General features: G+C 38.3%; 2 protein-coding genes across 6 annotated transcripts in view; one reads left to right on the top strand and one right to left on the bottom strand.

Moving 5' to 3' along the window:
• gsr (glutathione reductase) overlaps positions 1-21,542 on the bottom strand; it is a 32,525-nt gene that overhangs the window by 10,022 nt on the left and 961 nt on the right. The window contains exons 1-4 of one of the 4 annotated variants that reach the window (XM_041797796.1): positions 9,342-9,809; positions 8,770-8,932; positions 6,005-6,031; positions 5,812-5,900 (exon numbers count right to left, since the gene is read on the bottom strand). In XM_041797796.1, the coding sequence (XP_041653730.1) occupies positions 5,812-5,900; positions 6,005-6,031; positions 8,770-8,932; positions 9,342-9,403 (341 nt within the window). In that variant the 5' untranslated portion in view covers positions 9,404-9,809. Of the gene's footprint in view, positions 1-5,811; positions 5,901-6,004; positions 6,032-8,769; positions 9,085-9,341; positions 9,810-21,542 lie in introns of those variants that run through there. The other 3 variants (XM_041797797.1, XM_041797795.1, XM_041797798.1) reach the window with 3 other exon arrangements.
• Positions 10,051-18,538, top strand: LOC121516482 (zinc finger protein 518B). 2 transcript variants are annotated; one of them, XM_041797794.1, is made up of 3 exons: positions 10,051-10,217; positions 11,735-11,863; positions 12,578-18,538. In XM_041797794.1, exon 3 carries the CDS (start codon positions 12,628-12,630, stop codon positions 15,073-15,075), a length of 2,448 nt encoding a protein of 815 aa, XP_041653728.1. In that variant the 5' UTR covers positions 10,051-10,217; positions 11,735-11,863; positions 12,578-12,627; the 3' UTR covers positions 15,076-18,538. The 2 variants fall into 2 exon arrangements, with proteins under 2 accessions (XP_041653728.1, XP_041653727.1); XM_041797793.1 differs by lacking the exon at positions 11,735-11,863.

The raw sequence follows: 21,542 nt of genomic DNA, 5'->3' as shown, positions 1-21,542 counted from the left end.
TTTTGCCTTGTTTTTCCCACCTTTGGACCATTTTTTGCCACCTGTTACGCATTTTATGTCATTTCTTACCCATCTTTTTTCACTTTTTATCCCGATTTTTGCCCATTTTCACTCTTTTTTTTTGCTGTTTTTTGACCATTTTTGCCATCTTTAGCTTATTTTATTGCTACTTCAAGCTGTTTTTGCCACTTTTCACCACTTAGATTGACTCTTGCAAAAAATATTTTTCAACAGTTTTGCTCTTTGGTTGAGTAACACTGCACTAAGGATTATCAGAACAGAACAATCAGGTAGTATTGGCAATAAATTCATTACTGAAACCAAATGACTACTGACGGATGTTTAAGAACATTTGCAGACCAAAATATTAAAGATAGAAAAACGTTAAAATATTTAAAATTAGACATAAATGTTTGAAAATATGGTTACGTTTTTTTCAATCTTAATCTTTATGTGGGTGGGGGTCCACCAAATGAATAATTTTCTCTTAGGGGAGGCTCACTCTCACACACTTTGAAAACCCCTGCTGTAAATATAAGTATAAGTCTAGGAAAACAAGGAATGCATTGATGTGGAAGCTTATCTATCAACATTGGATTAAATAAACTTGCACCTCTTCCCACTTTTTTCACATATGCAAACCAAGTAACTTTTTAAACTCTGTTTTATATATTATCTGATTTATTTAATACATTATCGCTAGCGGCTGGTAAGCACAGTGGTTTACATTTTAGACGGTGGTTTGGGAGATTAATGGTTTCAAATCCCAGTCAGAACACGAGTGTCCAGTGAGGGTCCTTCGGCAAGGTCCTTAACGCCACAAATACCTGTCCCAGATGTAAGTCGCTCTGGATAAAGTGTCTGCTAAATGACATTGTAACAATAACAAATTAGCCAACATATATCTAAGGTGATAGTCATAATAGCAAGTCCACGTTAAAAACACATTAAAATAATAATACACTCAAAGAAATATTCCAAGATATACTAGGTAAGTCTATTAAATAATGTTCCTTCTCTTATGAGGATAAACCTCTGTGGTTCTCAGTCACTCTGAGTGTTTTATATTAAAGGTATTCATAAGTTTCCAATCAGTGACATCTTTAGTTCACTGCAACCTACAGACTGAAGTTCACTTTTTTGATAATGCATCAGAAAATGATTAGCTTAAAAGTTAAGCAAATTTCTAAAAAACTTTGGTTTCCTTCAATTAATTCCAAATTTCTCCACTAATGTTTTATTCTTTTGATCAGGAGTCAGAAGTTTAGGGACAACTTTGGTACAATGCTAATTTCGTTGACTAAAACTATGACTGAAACTATTTGTCGATAGCCTTTTTTTCCATGACAAAAACTAGACCAAGACTAGCTAAAAATAGATCTATGATGACTAAAACTGACAACAAGTAAGTTTAGTTTTCATCAAGATGACTAAAACTAGACTAAAAAGGTAATGTAGTTTTTGCTGGACATGTAAAAGTCATGATATTTCTCCACTGTGGGTAAATCTGTCAAAAAACAATGAATCTATATCTGTTCTACCTCTCAGCTGTAGAGAGCAGGGACCCCAGGTTTGGCGGGGTGCAGAGAACATACTACCATGATTTGGTACCAGATATAGGCAAGAAAATAAATGCTTAGACTAAAACTAGACTAAAATGTTTTTGAGTTTTTGTTGACTAAAACTAAAAGACTAAAATGAAATGACTAAAATGGGACTAAAACTAAAAGACATTTCGTCTAAAGACTAAGACTAAAATCAAAAATAGATACCAAAATTAACACTGCTTTGGCACACGTTCAAATTTTCATGCTAAATTAGCCGAACTGTCCCTTTATCCATGGAGACCATTTCTACCCTCATTCTCATCCCGAGTCGTTGATCATTTCCAACCGTTTTTTTTAGATTGTTGAAAGTTTTCAGAGGTTTTTGATGGTCATGGGCATCCAGAACGTTCCTGGTCTTGGACTTCCTCTCTGCCTTCACTAAATCTTTAGTTCCATTTAAACACACGTGACCGTGACATGCAGAGTTTCTCACACACCTCAGTTAATGGACCAAAACATTCAGCTGCTGCGTTGCTAAACTTTTAAGCTAAACATTTATTCTTATTTCAATCAGTAGAGCAGTGAACTAAAGACGCCACTGATTTGAAACTTACAGCAGTTGTGCGTAAATACCCAACCTTTAATGCAGAAAACTCAGAGTGACTGAGAACCATAAGGTTTATCCTCACATGAGCAGGAAAATTATTTAATAGCCAGACCTCGTAAATCTCAGCGATACTCGTAATTGGTAGACAAGTGAGTCATTGTAGGCTCTTTTTAGTGTTAAATAGAACACAAATACATTTAATTCAACTCTGATTCTAAACTTTAGGAACATGGAACTGATTTATAACTGTGACAAGTATCAATATGTATTTCCCAAACTAAACTCACAACACTAGATAGACACTAGATAATCAGAAGGATAGATAGATCCATTTTATTGATCCCAAACTGGGAAATTGTGGATCAATGACTTATATCTACCCAACTACACAGCAAAAAAGCCAGTTTAAAATCTTAATAAATACATTAAAAAATAAGATCGTACCGATGCATGTACTAATATTGGTAATAATCTTGGATAACTGTGGGGCTGGGCAATAAATCCATTTAATCTATATGATTGATTTAATTTTATTATTGTGTCATGCATAAACTACATACCTGGCCCAAATAGGCTTAAGCCATTATCTTTACACAAACCAAAAGTAGACGCTCAATAATATAGCAGACTAGTTAAACAAACCATCCTAACATTTCTTCCAGGCTTTTGCAACAAACAAGGCTAACTTATAAATATTAAAAGTAAACAACCATTCCATCCTGTCATCATCATTTCTCCAGAATATTTCTGGATTTTTTACAGACATTTCATTCATCAGAGGTAATCTTAAATCCTCATAGAAAGGACAGAACAAAGGAAAATGAGATTCATTCTCGACTTCACCTAAATCACATAGTTCACCCAGTCTCTGCTCCTCAGGAATGGTTTTAAAACCTGCCAACTTAAAAGCCAGAGGAAGAATTCCTGTTCTTAAAGGGATAAAAAAAAAAAAAAAAAAATACTTATAATTTTGTAACATTACGACACATGAAACAAATGCTCAGAACTATTTCTTGAGTAAACCACTGGGTGGAGTGACACAGTGCAGCAGCCATGTCTGGAGTGTAGTTCCGGCTTTGCATTTAACTTTAAAACATCTCTCTGTAATGTTCTATAACTATTTCATAGCGTGGTGAATGCGCAGGTCACGACTTGTCCACGAGAGAGTTTTGGAGTAGTTGGATTGTGTATTTGATGAGTTTGATGAGGGAAAGCCGGGATACCATAAGAATCCATTGTGATGGCAGAGCAGCTCTTAACTTGGCACCGCTGATCTAAAAATAGCTTGCACCGACAACTATAGGTAACAAACCTATTAGTAAGACTATAGGGATTATGGCAATGGGCGAATTTGCTAAAATGTTGAAGTATCCCTTTAACTGAGCAACCAAAGATCTCTGACTTCTTGTTAGATTAGCTTTAAGATAAAATTCAGTACCATAATCATGCTTGATTTGAATAAGTGTCCTCAGTTTAGGTTTCACCAAGCCATCGTTTCAATTCAATTCAAAAAACTTTATTTGTCCCATGGGGGCAATTTAAGGACCATTTATATTCAAATCTAGATTGTAACTTTTTTCTAATTGTGTTAACGCTGCATGGTTATTTATTTCTATATACATATTGTAACTCAGCTTCACCAAAATCGGCATGAAGCTCTGCAGCCCAACTCTGGCTCTACTCCAAAGAAAATTATTCTTATTGATCCTATTATCAAACATATTAATAAAATGATTCCATATTCTTATCATGTCACATTTCTATAAATTGGGTTTTTGGAAAATTGAGATTTGGAAAATTGAAAACCAACATTTTCTCTTAAACTTCACTACAATAATACCAAAAGTCAACAAAATGTTCCATCTTTTGAGTAAAAGCTGCTCATGTGTAACCAATGTCCTCAGACTCAATAAATATATAATCAATCACTCTCTCTCAATCATTTTTATAGATATTAGAATTTAATGTACTTCTGGTTAGTGAGGTAAAATTTTCATCTGACACTGAATCTGTGACTGAGGTAAAAATTAATCACAAATACAGAAATAATGAATGATGAATAATCTTCTGATGGTCTTGTTTACCTGCAGAGATCATGCAGAGATGTCAGCATTACTGTCAGTCTGTTTCTTAAGCTGAGAAAACTTTAAGTGCCTGAGTGTTCCTGTAAATAACCCTCCATAGAGCAATTTTAAAGACAACTTTACAGCTCATACTTTAACCTGCAGAGGAAAATTAAGGCTTCTTTAATTACCTGTTATTGATCAAATATAAGTAAACTTGTTTGAGTGGTTAATTTTTCATTTGAAATGAAAAAAAAGGTTGAATTGTATCGCCCAGCCCCAGATACGTGTATTTAAGAATTGTTCTGTTGTGAAATAAGATCCCAGGTAGGGTGAAGAAGAAAAAGATTTACTGTCTCCTAAAAAAACCCAAACTGCACAGAGGTATTTTATAATTTGTTCCAGCTGAATGAAGCGGGCAGCTGAGGTCATTTCCTGCAACTTTAAACAATTCTGCAGTAACATAAACACTCCAGCTCTTACGTAATACTATGGCTGCTTTTCTCACAGACCCAGCCTGTTTAAAAATGTGCACTGAGAACTTCCATGCTCTCTGAGTAGTTTGAAAATATACACTCACTGACCACTTTATTAGGTATACCTGTCCATCTGCTCAAGTATTTAATCAGCCAATCACATGGTAGAAAATGGTGCGTTTAGGCATGTAGGCGAGATTGGCTGATGTTCAAACCAGGGCATCAGGATAGAGAAGAAAGGTGATTTACATGACTCTAAGCGTGCCATGGTTGTCTGGCAGGCTTTCATGTTTATGCAAATTTCGATCCTACTATCACGATTTTGCTGCAGAAATGGAGCCTCATCAGACAAACCCTCGACTGTCCAATCTGGACGAGCCTGCGTTAAATGGAGCTTCTGTTTTCTGGTCTTAGCTGACAGGAGTGAGACCACGGAAGTCTCCTGCTGCTGTAGCCCATGACGAGTTATGCATCCAGCGATGCTCTTTTGCATACGGTTGTAACGAGTGGTTATTTGAGTTACTGTTGCCCGTCTATGAGTTCAGACCAGTGCTTATTCTTCTCTATCCTCTGATATCAATAAGGCATTTTTGGCCAAGAAAACCACCGCTCACTGGATGTTTTCCTCTTTGGAATATTCTCAATAAACTCTAGAGATGGCTAAGCACCCTTTGCAGCGAGATTATTTAATAATCTTTTAAGAAAATACCGCTGATAATAGCTGTATTGTTAAACCAGCAGTACTAAATTTACACATTAACTTTTATTCACAAAGCCACGCCCTAAAACGACCTTCTGCTCTGTTTGCACATCATTAATTAATGAATTTTCCAGTGTTGCAGACAGCCACTCCTTGCACAGGCTTATCTCTCACAGGCACCTTGACTGAACTCCACAGAACTGACTCACAAGCATCAGTGCTGGGTTTATATTTCTGTTCTAAGAGAAGAGGGCTTAATGCAGGAAACAAAAAACACGACAGACTGGGAAGTAGTATGATGAAATGGAGATAAGTTTGTTTAAGGAACAAACAGAACAGGTTTCAACACGGAACACTCTTGTTGCACAAAAAAAAGTGTAAGAAGACACCAGCAGACGTTTGTGTAAGTGATACTTACTCCCAACTGAAACGCACATTTCCTACATCAAAGCCGTAATCACTGTGATCGTGGAGATACTCAGCATGAACTGCAGCATTCCACATAACCTGTGAGAAAAAGTACAAGGAAATGGGTAGGAAACCTTGGTGCTAATTCACACACTATTACACCTCATCGAGCCAAATACAACAAATATAGAAAATCACTGTACCTTCTTAGGGACACAGCCAACATTTACCTGAAAATGGAACAAAAAGAACAAATTAGCTTAATGTAAGCATGGCTTATATGTTTCAAACACATGCAGGGTTAGGAGGAAAAGGCCGTGGGTGTGAACTCCACTTGCACAATAAGCAGCAAAACTAGAATGATTAAATCAAGGAAAGCATCATTCCAAATCTTTAGTAGATCATGAACAAATACTCCTTAAAAAGACTTATTTTATTGCCAACACCTACTAAGAGCCAAGCAGGATGAAATGGCTGAAGCAAGTTTTATAATGAGGCAGAAGCATGCAAAAACAAACAGCAGACATATAAAGATCTCCTGTAGCTGTGTCTTGTGACATTCACAAGCACCAGGGAGTGCTTTTTATTTCTATGCCATCAAACTTTGAAAATCATTGCCTCTAGACGTTAATTCATGAGCTCTCTTGGTGTTTTTTTTTAAAATATATTCTATATTTATTCTATTATAAATTTTATTCTATTAGATGTATACATTATCAAACATTTATTCTAATTTGTCCACATTTTCATCATTGCAGCAAAATGTATTTTACATTTTAATTATTCTATCACTTCTTCCTTGTTTTATTTGTTTAGATTTTATATGCTGTTGCTCATATCTGTATTGACATCCTGTCTGTTCTTTGTGAGACATTTTGGGTTGCATGCTGCTATGTATAAAAAGAGCTTTATAAATAAAGTTTAGTTCAGTTGAGTTAATGCCGCAAAAGCTTTTAACTATAGAAGAAAAAAATGAATAAATATCTACTTTTAGGGCTTTAAAGATTAATAGCATAAATCGTGATCCACAATTAGTACATGAAGTTTCTTTAAACGTAATTAATCCCATGCTTTACTGTCCCTTTCAGCACACTTTGGTTAAGGAACATCAGCGTCTCCTTGCAACCTCAGTGATGTAAAATAAATCCACCACTGATCCTTCATGTCTCATTTCACTTTAAAAACTCACAGACAAGCCAGAGGTCATCTGAACCTTGTGTATCAAATATTTACCTTTTCACTGTCCATGTATTTCCTTTGACTCCATTACATGTCCTTGGTCTGGGGTTAATAATCTCTGATCTACCCAGAGGTCCTTATCTCCTTTCAAAATAAAAGCAGGTCTACTGAAGTGCTACAGAGTTTGGTAATAATGTGCATTTTAACCTAGCCTCCACTGTTTACTCATTTTAAACCTTTAAGATGGTTTGTACTGGGTACATACGTTTCCTGTTCTTATAGAGTCTTTTATTGTGATGCATTTTGCCAATACTGTGTTTGGATTGCGGGGTTGGTGGGTAAGAGGATTGGGTGGAGTGGGTTTGGGTCACATTTCCTTTTATCTTCTTTCATTTATCTGTTTGTAAAGGACTTTGTGCTACATTGTCTTGTATGAAAAGTGCTATATAAATAAAGTTTGATTGCGATTATACTGGACAATATTGTGATTTGTGATTGTGAATATAATATAATCCATAAATGGTATCATTACTCTACTTGCTTCGTTATCAGGAAAAATGCAGAGAAATATGATAGAAGTGTGCATTTATCAACTCAAAACATACTAAAATTAAATGGCAGAAAAATAGAAATTAAAAAACTTTTGTTTTTGCAGTACTGCTTTAAAAAATCCCAACCTAATATTGAAAAAAAATATAAGGTTTTCCTTTTTTATTAATTTAATCTATTAATTTAACCTTTATAAACCAGGAATAAGATACAAAAATCTCTTTTACAAGGGAGTCCTGGCCAAGACAGCAGCATAAGTTTCACACATATGACATTAAACACCCTAACCCTATATAAATAAAGGTACAATCACAAAGTGCAATACTGGTACTGTTGTAAACTTAAAGGTCTTTCTGCAGGCTTTTCTGTAAACCTTGTACTTAATACAAAATAATTGCAGCCTTTTATGTGTTTAAGTAATTGCACAGTCTGACATTGTTACTGTGGTTAAATTATTTGTCCAACACTGGTCTGTATCTGAACAGGAAGTCAGTTACTCTTAGTTTAAGACAGTAGAAAAAGCTAAAATGCCACAAATGCAAATATTTGAAGATTTTAGTTAGTTTTAGTTGTTTGGCAGCCCTACTTAGTATCCTAACTCTTTATTACAATTGGCTTTGAAACTCTTAATCTAGACTATAGAATTTTATGACTATGATCGTATCCTGATATGATAGGATACAAAAAGTCAATTAGAAATTAACTAGTAAAAGAGTTACAGTTAAAAAAAGCAGCTATTCTAGCTTCAATAGTAATTCTTTATTACTTTAACACTTGTTGAATGGTTTTTATGCACTAAAAAGCTTTATGGTCTAAATTCCTCATTTGTGACAACAATTGTGAAATGAATCTTTGCCTTAAGGAAACCAGATATCCTGTTAGTCTTTTCATTAACTTCCTCACTGTTAGATTGGTTGGGTTTAACACAATAAAATAAAAGCTACAACATCCAGCATGCTTTCCAGTAACATTTAGTTTAAAAATGAGGACTTGTAAAGAGTTAATACGGTTAAAGATATTGCCTTGTTTCTGACTATCAAAGCCAGGAGAGTGCTTTTCTGCAGCTAGACGCTTAAATTTTCCAACCATGTTTGTTGTAAACACAAAAAAACTTCCACAAAAGGAGTCCGGAGGCTTCGCAGTGAACCTGGCAACCGACATGCGTGTTAAAGCTGCAGAGGCGACAGGACAGAGACAGAGGTCGGGAAGGATAACAGTGTTTTGTTGTATTTTTACTCACGCAGGTACCTCCGAGTTTGTGACTCTCGATGACAGCGGTGGCTGCACCGAGCTCCGACGCCCTCCGAGCCCCGGCCAGACCTCCAGACCCTCCGCCGATCACCAGGAAGTCGAACCGGGTTGTCTCGGTCGCCGAGGCCATGCTTCTGCGAATAACTGCGTGTCTGCGAAAAGACGAGAAAAGCTGTTGTCTGAAGATAAAGCAGCAGGTGGCCGGCGTTCGAGTTAGCTGGATTAATATTGCCATAACCAGGAAGCTCGCAGGCAGGCGTGTGGGTCCGACAAACGGCGGATGGGAGGGTCAAGTGAAAGCCAATGCTGTGTCATTATGAATTACAACAATGGTGTGTAAATCCCAGAAACTGTTTTCACAATAGTCATGGTGATCCTCTCATGAGCTACAGTATGAGGGTTACAATAACAGGTTAATGAGAGCAAATACTGTAGCAAGAATTTAACCAAATATGACACTAGATAAGGCATTTAATGCCACTTTGAAAAAATAAAAGTTTAAAAGAACACTGTAATTTGAATACTAATTAGTATTTTTTAGATCTATACTTTATTACTCACCTTAGTAATGCGCGTGACACTGACACAGAGGGAAGCAGCCTGCAAATCCGTACGACCAGCATGTTTTAATGGGTTTGGGGCATTTTAAATACATGAATCCACAGCGCGCCGTTGTTTATCTCTTTCCACTCTCAGTCCATGGACACATATGGTTGAACTTCATTATCCCACGAAATACAAAAGCTGCGAACCACTTCCTGTGTCACTGAGTGGACTGACAAAATACAGAGCCGTGAATACCAGCGTGTGCACTTAAACGTCCTCGTGTCATTTTATAAACAAAAAGTGTACATGGTGATTTATTTAGAGCTGAACAGTAAAATTAAAGTGCCAACTGATGCCTGTTAGATGTTGTTTTAGTAATATACGAATTTGGCGTTAATAATAGCACGAAATACCGAGGTTTTACTCTTTTTCTCTTCGGGAATAGCGCTCGCTTTACATCTTTTTCAGCTGCCGTCAATATAAACATGATGGATATTCTATTTTCCGGTTAAGATTTTCAAAGTAAGATCTGGCTCTTGCATCAACGTACACATGTATGATACAGTTGGTAGTAGTTGCGCACTACTACTGATAAAAAATGCACAAGCGACATAAATAAAATCTTTACCGGTATGCAGACAGCAATTTGGTCCATTTTGAGAGGATAACTTACTAAAACGTAATCCATGTTTTTATTCCATGCTCTTATTTTGAAGCCGACACTAACGCTGTACTGGGTCGTTCATGCTAGCTACAGTTTGCTAACGCCAAGCTGGATCAAAACGGCTCGGTGTGCCGAGCAAACAAGCATCGGAATTGCGCCTATGTGAAGGATTTAATGACATTGATACACACAAAAGACCAAGACGCCGCTACACATCTCCATTTAAGGTATGTGTGTGTGATTTTACGGTGTTATAACGAGAAGTAGTCGAGCCCTGCCTCTGCGAGCACCCCGGTGTGGCCTTTTTCCCCTGTGTTCAAAGGAAGAAACACAGAGGCTACAGCTCAGAAAAGAAACAACAAATGACAATTTCTAATTCGATTGGCATGTTTGTGTCTTTTTGCACGGTTGTATACTCCTAAACCAACGTTTGCAGTTGCAGTGCAGATTGAACTGTGTCTGTATGAGGGGGAGGGGCTGCAGGGGCCTAGTGATGGATGTAAGCACTGCTCTGCAAGGTTCATCCACCAGTGTTCATTTTGACAGCTATTTGTAATTTTAGCCTTTTACTTTTGATTACATTTATAGTTTAAGTCACATTTTAGTCACCTCTACCCTTTATAGTTTTAGTTGAGAAAAACTCCTTACATTTTAGTCTTCACATTTATTTGTTATTTTGTTATTTATTTGTTGCCTAAGTCTGGTACCAGATCATGCAAGTAGGTGCACCTTGCAAAATCTGGTGTTCCTGCTTTCTACAGCTGCAAGCAAAATTATTCAACCTGCATTGCAAATCAGGTTTATTGTTAAAATTATAGACTTTCTGCTGTTTGCAATGAATAAATAAAACAAATCAGTTGAAATAGCTCAACAAAACTATAACTTAAAGTTGTTTCCCTAAATTCAACTGAGCATGCAACTTATAATGACCGCTCCAGTCTCAAAACTATTCAACCCCTTCATGGCAAGCATTTTTAGTACTTAGTAGAGTAACCTTTTGCCTCTCCTACCTGTTGCAAATGAGATGCATATCCAGACACCAGTTTCTGGCAGCATTCCTGAGGAATCTCAGCCCGTTTCTCATGAGCAATGGCCTCCAGTTTAGTAATATTCCTATGTCTGCATGCTGCAACCACCTTCTTCAAATCCCACTAGAGATTTTCTATGAGGTTTAAGTCAGGTGACTGTGATGGTCATTGTAGAAGCCTTGGTTGAATTTGAGGTATGCTTGGGATCATTGTCCTGTTGGAAGCTCCAATGACGCCCAAGCTTCAGGTTCCTCACAGACAGCATGAAGTCATGCGCTGCAGGTCTCTAGAGCAAGAGGATGCAAAGCAGCCCCAGGGCATCACCGAGCCACCACCATGCTTACTGTGTGCACAGTGTTCTTTTCAGCGTATGCTTTAATTCTCATCAGCGGATCCATCATGCTAAAGAGTTCCAGTTTAGTTTCATTGATCTACAGAACAGAACCCCAAAACCTCTGTCAGATTTATATGAATTTTAGCAAATTGGAAAGCATATTGAAACAACACTGGTTTTGCATATTTGAGCTGTTGTAAGGGATTTTAATCAGGGGTTGAATAATTTTAAGACCAGAGATGTCAATATAAAGGCGACATATTATGCTAAAATCGCTCTTTCAGGCTTTTCTAACAAAAATATGTCCCCCTGGCCTGTCCACAATTGCCCCAAATACCAGAAAAATCCATTCACTTCCACCCTCTCTTTCTCCACCTTTCAGAAAATGTGTGCTGAAACAAGCCGTTCTCAGATTTTCCCCTCATGATGTCATGTGGGGAGTTTGCCCCGCCCTCAGGTTTGGTTGGCCCCGCTTGGAGGAAATTTCCACCCTTCTGTCCTGAACTTCCAGGTCAGGTCCTTAACTTTGAATAAAAGTGTCTGTAACGTCAGGAGTGCCACATCCATTTAAGAGAGGGCCATGGTCAGGGGTGGAGTCAGACAGCTCAGTAAGATTTAAAGCCACAGACAGAAACAGCTCGTCCTGAGCAGGGCTGAAACAGAGCGGTTTTTAGATGTGCAAAAATCCAATACTGGAGTGTTTTTTCAGCAACAAACTTCACAGGAATGTTTTGGGGACCTCTGAGACCGTTATAAACTTGTTAAAAAGATAAAATGTGTGAACTTTAAGTTGCATTTTCAGTTGGGTTTGGGGAAACCACTTGAAGCATTCACTGTGTTGAGCTATCTCAGTTCTCTTTGTTGGATTTTTTTTTGCAAACAGCTGAAAGTCTGTACATTTTTTATGATAAACCTGACATGCAATGGGGTTGAATAATTTTGATCAACGGTATGTTGTGTTTTGGAAGATTGATTCACAGGGGAGAAATATCATGACTTTTGAATATCTGACAAACACTAAAAAAATTTAGTCTCTATTTAGTCATCTTGACAAAAATCACTTACTTTTGTCAGAGTTCTAGTCATTAAAGATCCATTTTTAGTTTGTTTCAGTCTAGTTTTTATCTTGAAAAAAAAGGATAGTTGATGCTTATTTTTACTCATAGTTTTAGATGGCAAAATTAAAACCGTCACCTACTGACTTGACTTGTTTTTCTCCCTCCAGATATGCTTGGGAATAACCTGGTTCACCAGTAGACCACCACGTCTGACAACATGAAGCCGGTCAGCTATCAAAGCATGCCTGCTTCTGTGAAAGTCGGACCCCCCAGTTTGGCTATGAACCGTGTCATCACCTCTGCGAATGTCATGTATTGTGACAAATGTGGATTTGCTACCACGGACCCTGATGCTTTCAATAAGCATAGGATTGAACACATGGGGATGAAGTTTCACTGTTTTTATTGCAATGATGTCTCACACAGTGAGGAAGAGTTGACCGCACATATGAAGCTCCACACTGCAAAGTATCAGTTCCAGTGTCCTCACTGCGGACAGGGCTACATGAGGAGGCTGTGCCTTGTGAAGCACATCGAGCGCCTGCATAGTAAAACTATTACTCATGGAGCTGATAAACCTGGCATGGCAAAAACTCCACAAGTTTCTGTCTCCAGTGCTTTGCCAAGTCTGCCCACCTGTGATGCAGCCTCACTTCGACCTGCTGTTAGAGTCACAGTGCCCAAACCAAGTGCACCTGCTGCCAGACTGGATAAAGATGAACTAAGAGGGAAAACACTGGACAAGAGTACGTCAAATGCCATTAATGGTAAGACAGAGCCTCTGCCCCCTTTAAGTGGACTCGTGCAGCAGAGCAGGGCTCTAACTGTGCCGCTTCCAGAGGAAGTCAACATCCCAGCCGGCTGTTTGGTTGAACTTGTTGAAGTAAAGACTGTCAATGGGACAAAGGAGCTCAAACTGAGGCTCGTCTCACAACAGGAAAATGAGTCTGTGATTAAAGACACGAGGACTGTGGTTTCTGACAACACTGCACTGGTAAAGCCTTTATCTTCCACTGGTAATCAACCTACTACAGCAAAGTCCGTGAGTTTTGGGAAGTGTGCAGTTAACAGAAAACCTTATGAAACAAAGAGCATGAATGTGGAGCCTCCTGCTGTCAGTGTTTGCAAAAACCTGCCGAATCAACTAAGCAGGGAAAGAAATGGACTTAAAAGAACACCAGATGAAATTATCGACTTGGAAAGTAACTCAGTCACTCCAAACAAAGTTCCTAAAATAAGCATCAATTGTTTAAGAGAGGGAGATAGTCGGATCAAAGTTCTGCAGAGAGAACCTGCACCTGTGCCCACTGCTCCCTCGACCAGGGCTCCCATTAAGTTACCAAACAAAATGCTTTCAGGAAACATGGGATCAAATGTTTCTCAGAGAGCAGCTGATCAGCCAATTATTCTAAATACACCGCAATCTAAGAGCAACCTACAACCAAGGACAAGTGATTTAAAAAGCAGTCCAAAAAATGGGCCGGTGCCTCTCAAAGTGGAACCCTGGGTCCGTCTCAATAACAGCACAAACATGAAGAAGGAGGCCGTGGGATTAAACCAGCAGAATTCCAAACCAGAGCTTTCCTCTTCATGTCCTCGCTCAGTCTCCGCTCTCCAACTGCGACCGCCGATCATTTCAGTGGGCACAGATAATGTTGCAAAATTAAATTTTTCAGAACTCAGGGCAAAAACAGGTCCCTCATTGGTCAAAACACCTGCGCTTTCCAATGGGACATGTTTAAACCTCCCTCCCCGGACGCAGCAGGTGAGGTTAAACGATAAAAACAGAGAGAGGGAGACGCCCGAACCTGAGAGTTTTCCTGTCATCTCATCTGTGTTCTCATTAAGCCAACAACCGGAGAGCGTTCAAGGATCCATTCAGCCACAGGTAATGGCTGCTTTGCGTGGTATAGCAATGAATATCAATGCCGGCAATAAAATGCAAGCCAACAAGAAAAGACGCAGCACAAACCTGATGAAGGAGCCACCAACAATGGGGAACCGTGCTCTGGTGTCTGCAAAAGATGCGTCCTTAACTTGCGACCTACTCAAAACCTGTGAGTCTATAAAAGTCGAGAAGTCTGAAAAGGGCGTTCAGCCCCCTCTGCTATTCAACCATATCCACATCAAGGAGGAAAAATATGGCACAAAGCTGAAAGACAGTGACAATCAAAGTCAAACTCCTAATTTAAAACCTAAAACAGAAGAGAAGGGTGTCTCTGGAATGCACATGGATGCATGCACAAGTACGGATCCTCCGCCTCTTGAGTCAAAAAGTGACCATGACGTCTCTTCTAAGTTCCTCACTGTCTCTCTGAAAAGGGTGCAAGTAGGCAAGTGGAAAAAGAGCAAGAAGGGACTGAAACTTCGCCTATCCAAATGTAAGACTCAGGGACCTATCTTCAGTCTTACTGACTACACTGTTATGTATCCGATGCCACTAAAGGAGGACCAACCTGTGAAACGACCGGGACCGTACCAGCCTGTGGTGGTGCTCAACCATCCAAAGCCCCGGACCTCTATCCTTGTATCAAGAGTGGACCCTTTATCCAACACAGGAGCCTTTAAGGTGGCCCCAAAGTGCCAAATCTTAAAAATGAGGCTGAGCAAAGTGACAGGGCGGAAGTACGAGGTGATGGGCTGCACTGTTGGAGTCTTTTCATGATCAGTGCGCCTTAAAGTGTAAAATTATACTGAATAACTAGTGTTACAATGGAAGACTTTAAAATCACACAATAGTAGGGCAGTTATTTTCTTAACAGGAGTATAAAAGTGTCAACCTTAGTATCCCTGACCATTATGTAGTCATTTATGTACATGTTATTTGAACAAGCATGGGATATGGAGTATTCAGGTGCAATGCAGTGTGACTGCTAGAACATCTGCTGTATGAGATTGCAGCCAGTTCTGAACAGATGTGAAGTAGTGGTGCCAAACTTTTAGGGACAAGTAGATCCGTCTGAGTGGAGTAAACGATGCACATTGTTTACTCGCAGGATATTTTATAGTGATGCTTCATCGGGCCCTCTAAGACACAAACATGAATGCAGAAACGATGACAAATTTACATGCAAAAGTAGTAGTAGACGTGAAGTAAATAACGATTAAATGTGTGGTTTGTGATGGCCTTATGTGGTTCTGGCCTTGTGCAATATTGAATACCAAAATATTCAGTCAAAAACACAGTTTATTAAGGGTTAGTCCTCCTTTTTTCTGCTCTTTAAGATTTGATGAACTGGACAGTCTAAGAACAGAAAAATTAGTCTTCAAAATGATCAGTTTGCTGATCTATAAATAGAGCACTGAAGAGCTGATGTTCCATCTCTTACTTCCCAGCGGGTTGTAGAGATACTTTTGCTGCAGTTGACACTCAGATGCATCCCAAAAGTCAACGTTTCTTCCAGTCAGAAATGCGTGCCTTTTGGCAAAAACTCCCTAGAAAATATCTTGATAAACGTGATGTTTTTATTAGGGATGCATGATATTGGTATGAACATTTACAGCTGATTTATCGCTCGTTCACATTAGCAGTGTTTATTATATACGGGCCTGAATATCAGTAAAATATACACCTTTACCATCAGGTCTAGGTGGCTGTTTAGTGCGCCACACTCCTAAGGCCCAAAGTGAATCCTGAGCATTTTCAATGAAGCCCTTATTATAAAATGACTACCAGACTGTCTTCCTCCCAGCTCCTATCTCAGCTCCAACGTCTCTCTGCATAAGAGACACTTGGTGTTACAATTAAAAAAGCATCGGCTAAAATGAGTTTGGAAAAATCGGAAATGGGCACAAATCCAATATCGTGCACCCCTAATTCTTACAGTCCCGTTCTGCTGTGTGGCACCGGCTCGACTCGTTTTGACAGTACTTGTTTTTTGATTTTATACCTGGTAGCTGGTGTGTTTCTGATATCACCTCTGGCAAGTTTTAAAGTCAGCTGATCCAGTATTAAATGTGATGTGCAGACTGCGAGTATGGTTACCTGGAGAGTCTTGAGTAGGATGTCAGACATGTTATTTAAATCCCTGTCATCGTCTGCTGACTTAAGGCTCCCTACTGCTCTATGCATGCATGAAAATAGATGCCTGTGATTTGAACGTTACAACCGTCATTGCCCTCATACTGATGTGCATCTACTGTCTAGAGTGGACATTGAAAAACTAAGTCCACTAGAAGTCATCGTTTCTCACTGAGCTACTAAGATCCATCCCATAGACCGGTGGTTCTCAGCTGGTTGGGTCGTGGGACCCACCATCAACTCATCAAGGAGAAATGTTACCCAAATTTTGGAGATTTATTTGGTCAATAAGATGCATTTAATAAAAAAATAATAGAGCTTGGGCCCAAGGTTTTATAGCACACATCTGCGACCCACTGGAAAGGGCTTTGCGACCCACTTTTGGGTCCTGACCCACCAGTTGAGAACCACTGCCATAGACTAAAGAAAGAATGGCCCGTCTGTTCTCTGCTCAGCTGTGCTCTTGTAGCTGTCAGTCTTTATTCCCAGGTGAGCTAACATCATTGATATGTTTGTATTTGCTAATAACTTGCTTGTGTTTTGTTTATATTTACTTAGAAAAATCAATTAAGTTCTTTTAAATGTTTCTTCTTCTTTGTTGTATTTCCTATTTTGGGTTGGACTGTTGGCTGCACAGCTCAGCACTGCCCCTTGCTCGGCAAAGGTATTGCAGCGTTTGATCTGTGAAGGGACGAAATAAATGCAGAGTACGGACAAAAACGTTGGTCTGTAACTGTATGCGGCTCTAACTTTGAGCGTTAATGAGCCTTTACCAGACTCTCCCGTTCTTCTCGGTCGTATTTTGTCTTGCTGCAGTCTCTCTGTGTGTCCTCTCTGTTACAAAAAGCCGTAGACTGAAACCCAGGTATGCTGTCACCTCGATGCCCTCCATTGTTGGGCTGATGTTGCGCCAGTTTGTGTCGAGCCGGAACCACATCAGGAAAAGCAGGAGACTGTCTGACGTGTGCAGCACTTGGCATCTGTTTGTCAGGTGTGGAGGTGCATTCAGGTTAAAAAAAACACACAGATATTCAAAGGCGTGTCTTATTTACCAGACGATCAAAATCAGCTGGTAAATAAGACGCAGTAGGACATGGATGGATACTGGAATCAGGCATTCAAACCACTGTGTTATTCTGGGTGTTTATGGAGGTTTGACCTTCATGTATGGTGTGAAGTGGAACTTTAGTAGAACTTTAGTACTGATGGAATGTGCATCAGTCTTGTCAGTGGTTTTAGTCAGCCACTTTAATGATCAAACAGTTTGAAAAGTGCCTGAATGCACCAGTAGGAGCGAGAACTTCAGGGTAAAAACTTCCAGTTTGATAAGAAATCTCTATTCAGAATCAGACCTTAAGGGAAAGTTAGTTAAATTCATCTTTGTTACACCACCTGGACTTCACATTACTTGAAGATATTTATTAACTATTTACCACACAAGGTGTTTTTTTTTTAAATATTGTCGTATTTATCTCTGATAGTTCAGGATTTCCTTATTTGACACCAATGTTACAGTGATCATTGTTACTCCCTGTGCCATAAAATTCTCCATCTTTAAAGCAGCCGTTTGGCTGTAAATTATGTTTGCAGAAGAAGTTGAAGCTCCCTAAACAGAGGTGTAGTGTGAACAGAACCCGGTTCTGACTCCATGTAAATGTGGCCGTATGAACACCCTTCTGTCCGGATACGTCGGATCTTTGTGAGACAGCGCTACGACACCCATGCGGTCTGTTAATACTGTAATGATGTACATAGTACTGTAGACCTCTGAGTTCTATTGTGTATATATGTTTCAATACTGATAAGGTGTATATACCTATAAATACAAACCTTATAGCTGGTGTAATCCTGCTTACTTTCCTTGCACTGCAGAGTCTAATGCTGCCTTGCAGATTGTGTTGTATATTGTTCTTATTTTAAGTGTTAAAGGGTGTGATCATTCCTCCTGAATGTCTGGCTTTGCCTTTCAGTCACTCTTGTTTGAGAAATATTCATGTACCAGTTCAAACTGCTCCTTGTTTTTTACTGTCTCCTGCGTTGTATTTATTGTGCTCCATGCTTTTATAAAGCCGTTGTGTAACTGTTTCTTTTTTAAAATTAAAACAAAGTAAACAAGCACAACTAATGCAGCTTTTTATTAAAACATTATGTGTTCATGATTTTAAAAGAGAATATTTTTTAATGATATGCAGAGAGTTTTAGCAAAAGCAGCATTCCTGTATGAAGTAGTGACAGCAAAAGCACAGGCACAAGCAAGAACACCTCTCCTACATTCTTATAGTTTTAGTCAGTGCTTTTCATGTGTTATTTGCCCAAGTCACACCTTAGAGCGAGCCAAAACATCATGTTTTTAAAGATGCAAAATTGCCGCTTTTACACCAAAAAGTGTCTTTAAAGAGCCCCCCCCAATCACGCTTCCAAAAACGATTATTCTATAGCAGAATGATTTGATGGGATTGCTGCTATGGGGTGTGCTCTTATGTGTTTATTTTATTGTTTAAGTAACAGCAGGACTGAATAACACACTGATTCCCTCCAGCAACATTAAATCTTAAATTATCTTATTTCTTAATTTCTTCACAGTTTATTGACCATTCTGCAAGTTTTAAACACCACACAACTAAGCTCCTTTAAATTTACACCAGGAAAAAAAATCACTTACATTGAAAATATCATTCATATAAAGTATCAACAGTTTGGAACCAATCACCAATCTTTGGGGTTCTCCACAGGTAACCTCCCTAATCCTAATGATTTTTTATGTTTTGATATTTTCAAAAGGAAATGAGATGTTTGTAATAATATTGATAACTATTTCCAAATCAAGAATCTGTAACATTTATTTATTCATTTTAATATGACAGTGAGCCAACGTGAAAATATTCAGACCATAAAGCCAACAGGGTTTAAAAGATGAATAAATTATTAATGTCATTTTGTTATCTATATTGCTTTCCCTGTGTAACTAGAACTATGAGGCATTAATATAACAGATCAAAGGTCAATACAGTTCACAGCCAACTACATGGTCAGTAAAAACACTTATTGATCATTAATGATTGATTTTTGATTATTAGAACTATCACACAAAGTGTTAGGGCCTAAAAATCTAACATTTAGTCCCAGTCTATTGGGGTCAAATTTACCCTGCTTGCAGAGTAATAATTTCAGAGCTGTTTTTACTCTAAAAAGTGTTTTTATTTTACTCAAAATGCTGATTATGGAATCCAGAATGAGCAAAATAAAAACAACTCAACAGCAATTGATCTCATACAGTGTTGTCTTTAGCCCTTTCAGAGCTGTTTTTCATTCCTTGTAGAAAAGTTCTCCACTCATTAAATGAAAAATGAAAATTAATAAAAAATGTCTTCTCCAGAATTTAGTATTATTTATTGGGCTGAAGAGGACGCCATAGTGACAGGTGTCTAATGAAGGAGCAGAGAATTAAACGCAGGAAAGTGGACTCTAAATAGAAGCGAGGAGAAGAAGACGACTTCAGCATGAAGATGGAAAAAAGAGGGAAACTGACAGGTGCCAAAGCAGTCCAGGATCAGAGCGGATCTGCACCCCATGACTCATTCCTCTCCTAACGTTCCTGCACTCAGTGTGTGGATGTGTCACCATCCATCCTCCATCTCTGTGAATGACTGAGGCTCAACATCAGGGAGACAGGACAGTTTAGATTTAAGATCCACGAGGAACAAACGGCTGAATTCCTGAGTTTACTGCTCATCCTTTAGACACATTTCTCAGCTCTCTGTAAAAGTGCCTCAGAGAAACACTGACAGAGATCTCTAAACTAAACACAAGCAAAGGGTTTAAGGCACGGTTGTCAAACTCAAGGCTGCAGTTTTACCCGGCCTGCAAGGTCATATCATATCTTAATTAGAACTGGCTCACCGGAATGAGGTCTGCAGATTTCCTCCAGTAGAGAAATATTAATTTAACCTTGAAGATTAAAACAAATCCTTGTTAAGTCATAAAAATCTGAAAAAGTAGAGAGTAGAAATAATTAGATAAAAAAAGTCAGGAATGAGGGAAAGAAATCAATTTGTGTTTTCATTTTATATTTTCAGTTTGCTTCCCAAGATTATGACTTAAACTTAGGATTTTGACTTTTTATTTCATATTTTGACATTTTAAATTCATCATTCTGTCCTTTCTCTCATAGTGTGACCTTTTAAATTCACATTTTTTTTACATTTTAAATCATATCTTGATTTTTTTAAACTCCTAATTTTGACTTTTAATCCCATATTTTTACTTTTTAAACTCCTGATTGAAAATTTTATCTCATATTTTGACCTTTTTAGAGTCACAATTTTGAATGTTATCTTCTATTTTGACTTTATAAATGCTTGATTTTGTATTTTATCTCATATCTCGACCTTTAAACTCATGATTTTAACTCTAACTTTTTTAGAAACCTTGTTTGACTTTTAATTTTGTATTTTGACCTTTAGGACTTATAAAGTTGACATTTTATCTCAGATTTTGAGCCTTTAAACTCATTTATATATTTATTTAGCATTTATTTGACATGGACACACAGTAAGATTAATGCAGTGATATATAATCATTTTGCTTTTTTTTTTTTTTTTTTTTTTTTAGAAATCCTAAAATCATTTATGATCACTGTTTTATTTCCCCTATAAATCATTACCTGTGAAACACGATTGACAGTTTTCGGTTAAATGTTGACCCTGTTCAGCCCTCAGGTTAGACCTGAATTCAGATTTCAGACCCTGCTATGACTGAGTTTGACACCCCTGCTCTAGAAAGCCAAGTTCCAGGCTCACAAGAAAACGTTCTGTTAGAGCTACGTAGACGTGAATAGCAGCATTAGAGCGACACAACGGAGGGCTTTCAGAGGTGAAACAAGGAAGTGCCTACGATTTACAGTTCAAAGGTTATTAAACTTTGAATCACGCGTCTCTTCTTGTCGTATACGACAGACATCCTCAAGGTTTTAAAAATACATGATATAAAATTCTAGAAAAAGTGGTTGCCAAACAACTTACAGCTGCCTTGGACACTCATAACATCCTGGATAAGTTTCAGTCTGGTTTTTGTCAGTCCCATTCAACAGAATCACCCATTCGTGCGTGTCA

Source organism: Cheilinus undulatus, linkage group 10 (assembly GCF_018320785.1).
Source record: "Cheilinus undulatus linkage group 10, ASM1832078v1, whole genome shotgun sequence".
NCBI classification, from domain to species: domain Eukaryota; kingdom Metazoa; phylum Chordata; class Actinopteri; order Labriformes; family Labridae; genus Cheilinus; species Cheilinus undulatus.
This window is presented reverse-complemented; position numbering and strand designations above follow the sequence as displayed.

What these genes read in the sequence shown, in the direction of transcription:
- LOC121516482 (XM_041797793.1), top strand. Translation starts at nt 12,628, where the DNA reads ATGAAGCCGGTCAGCTATCAAAGCATGCCTGCTTCTGTGAAAGTCGGA.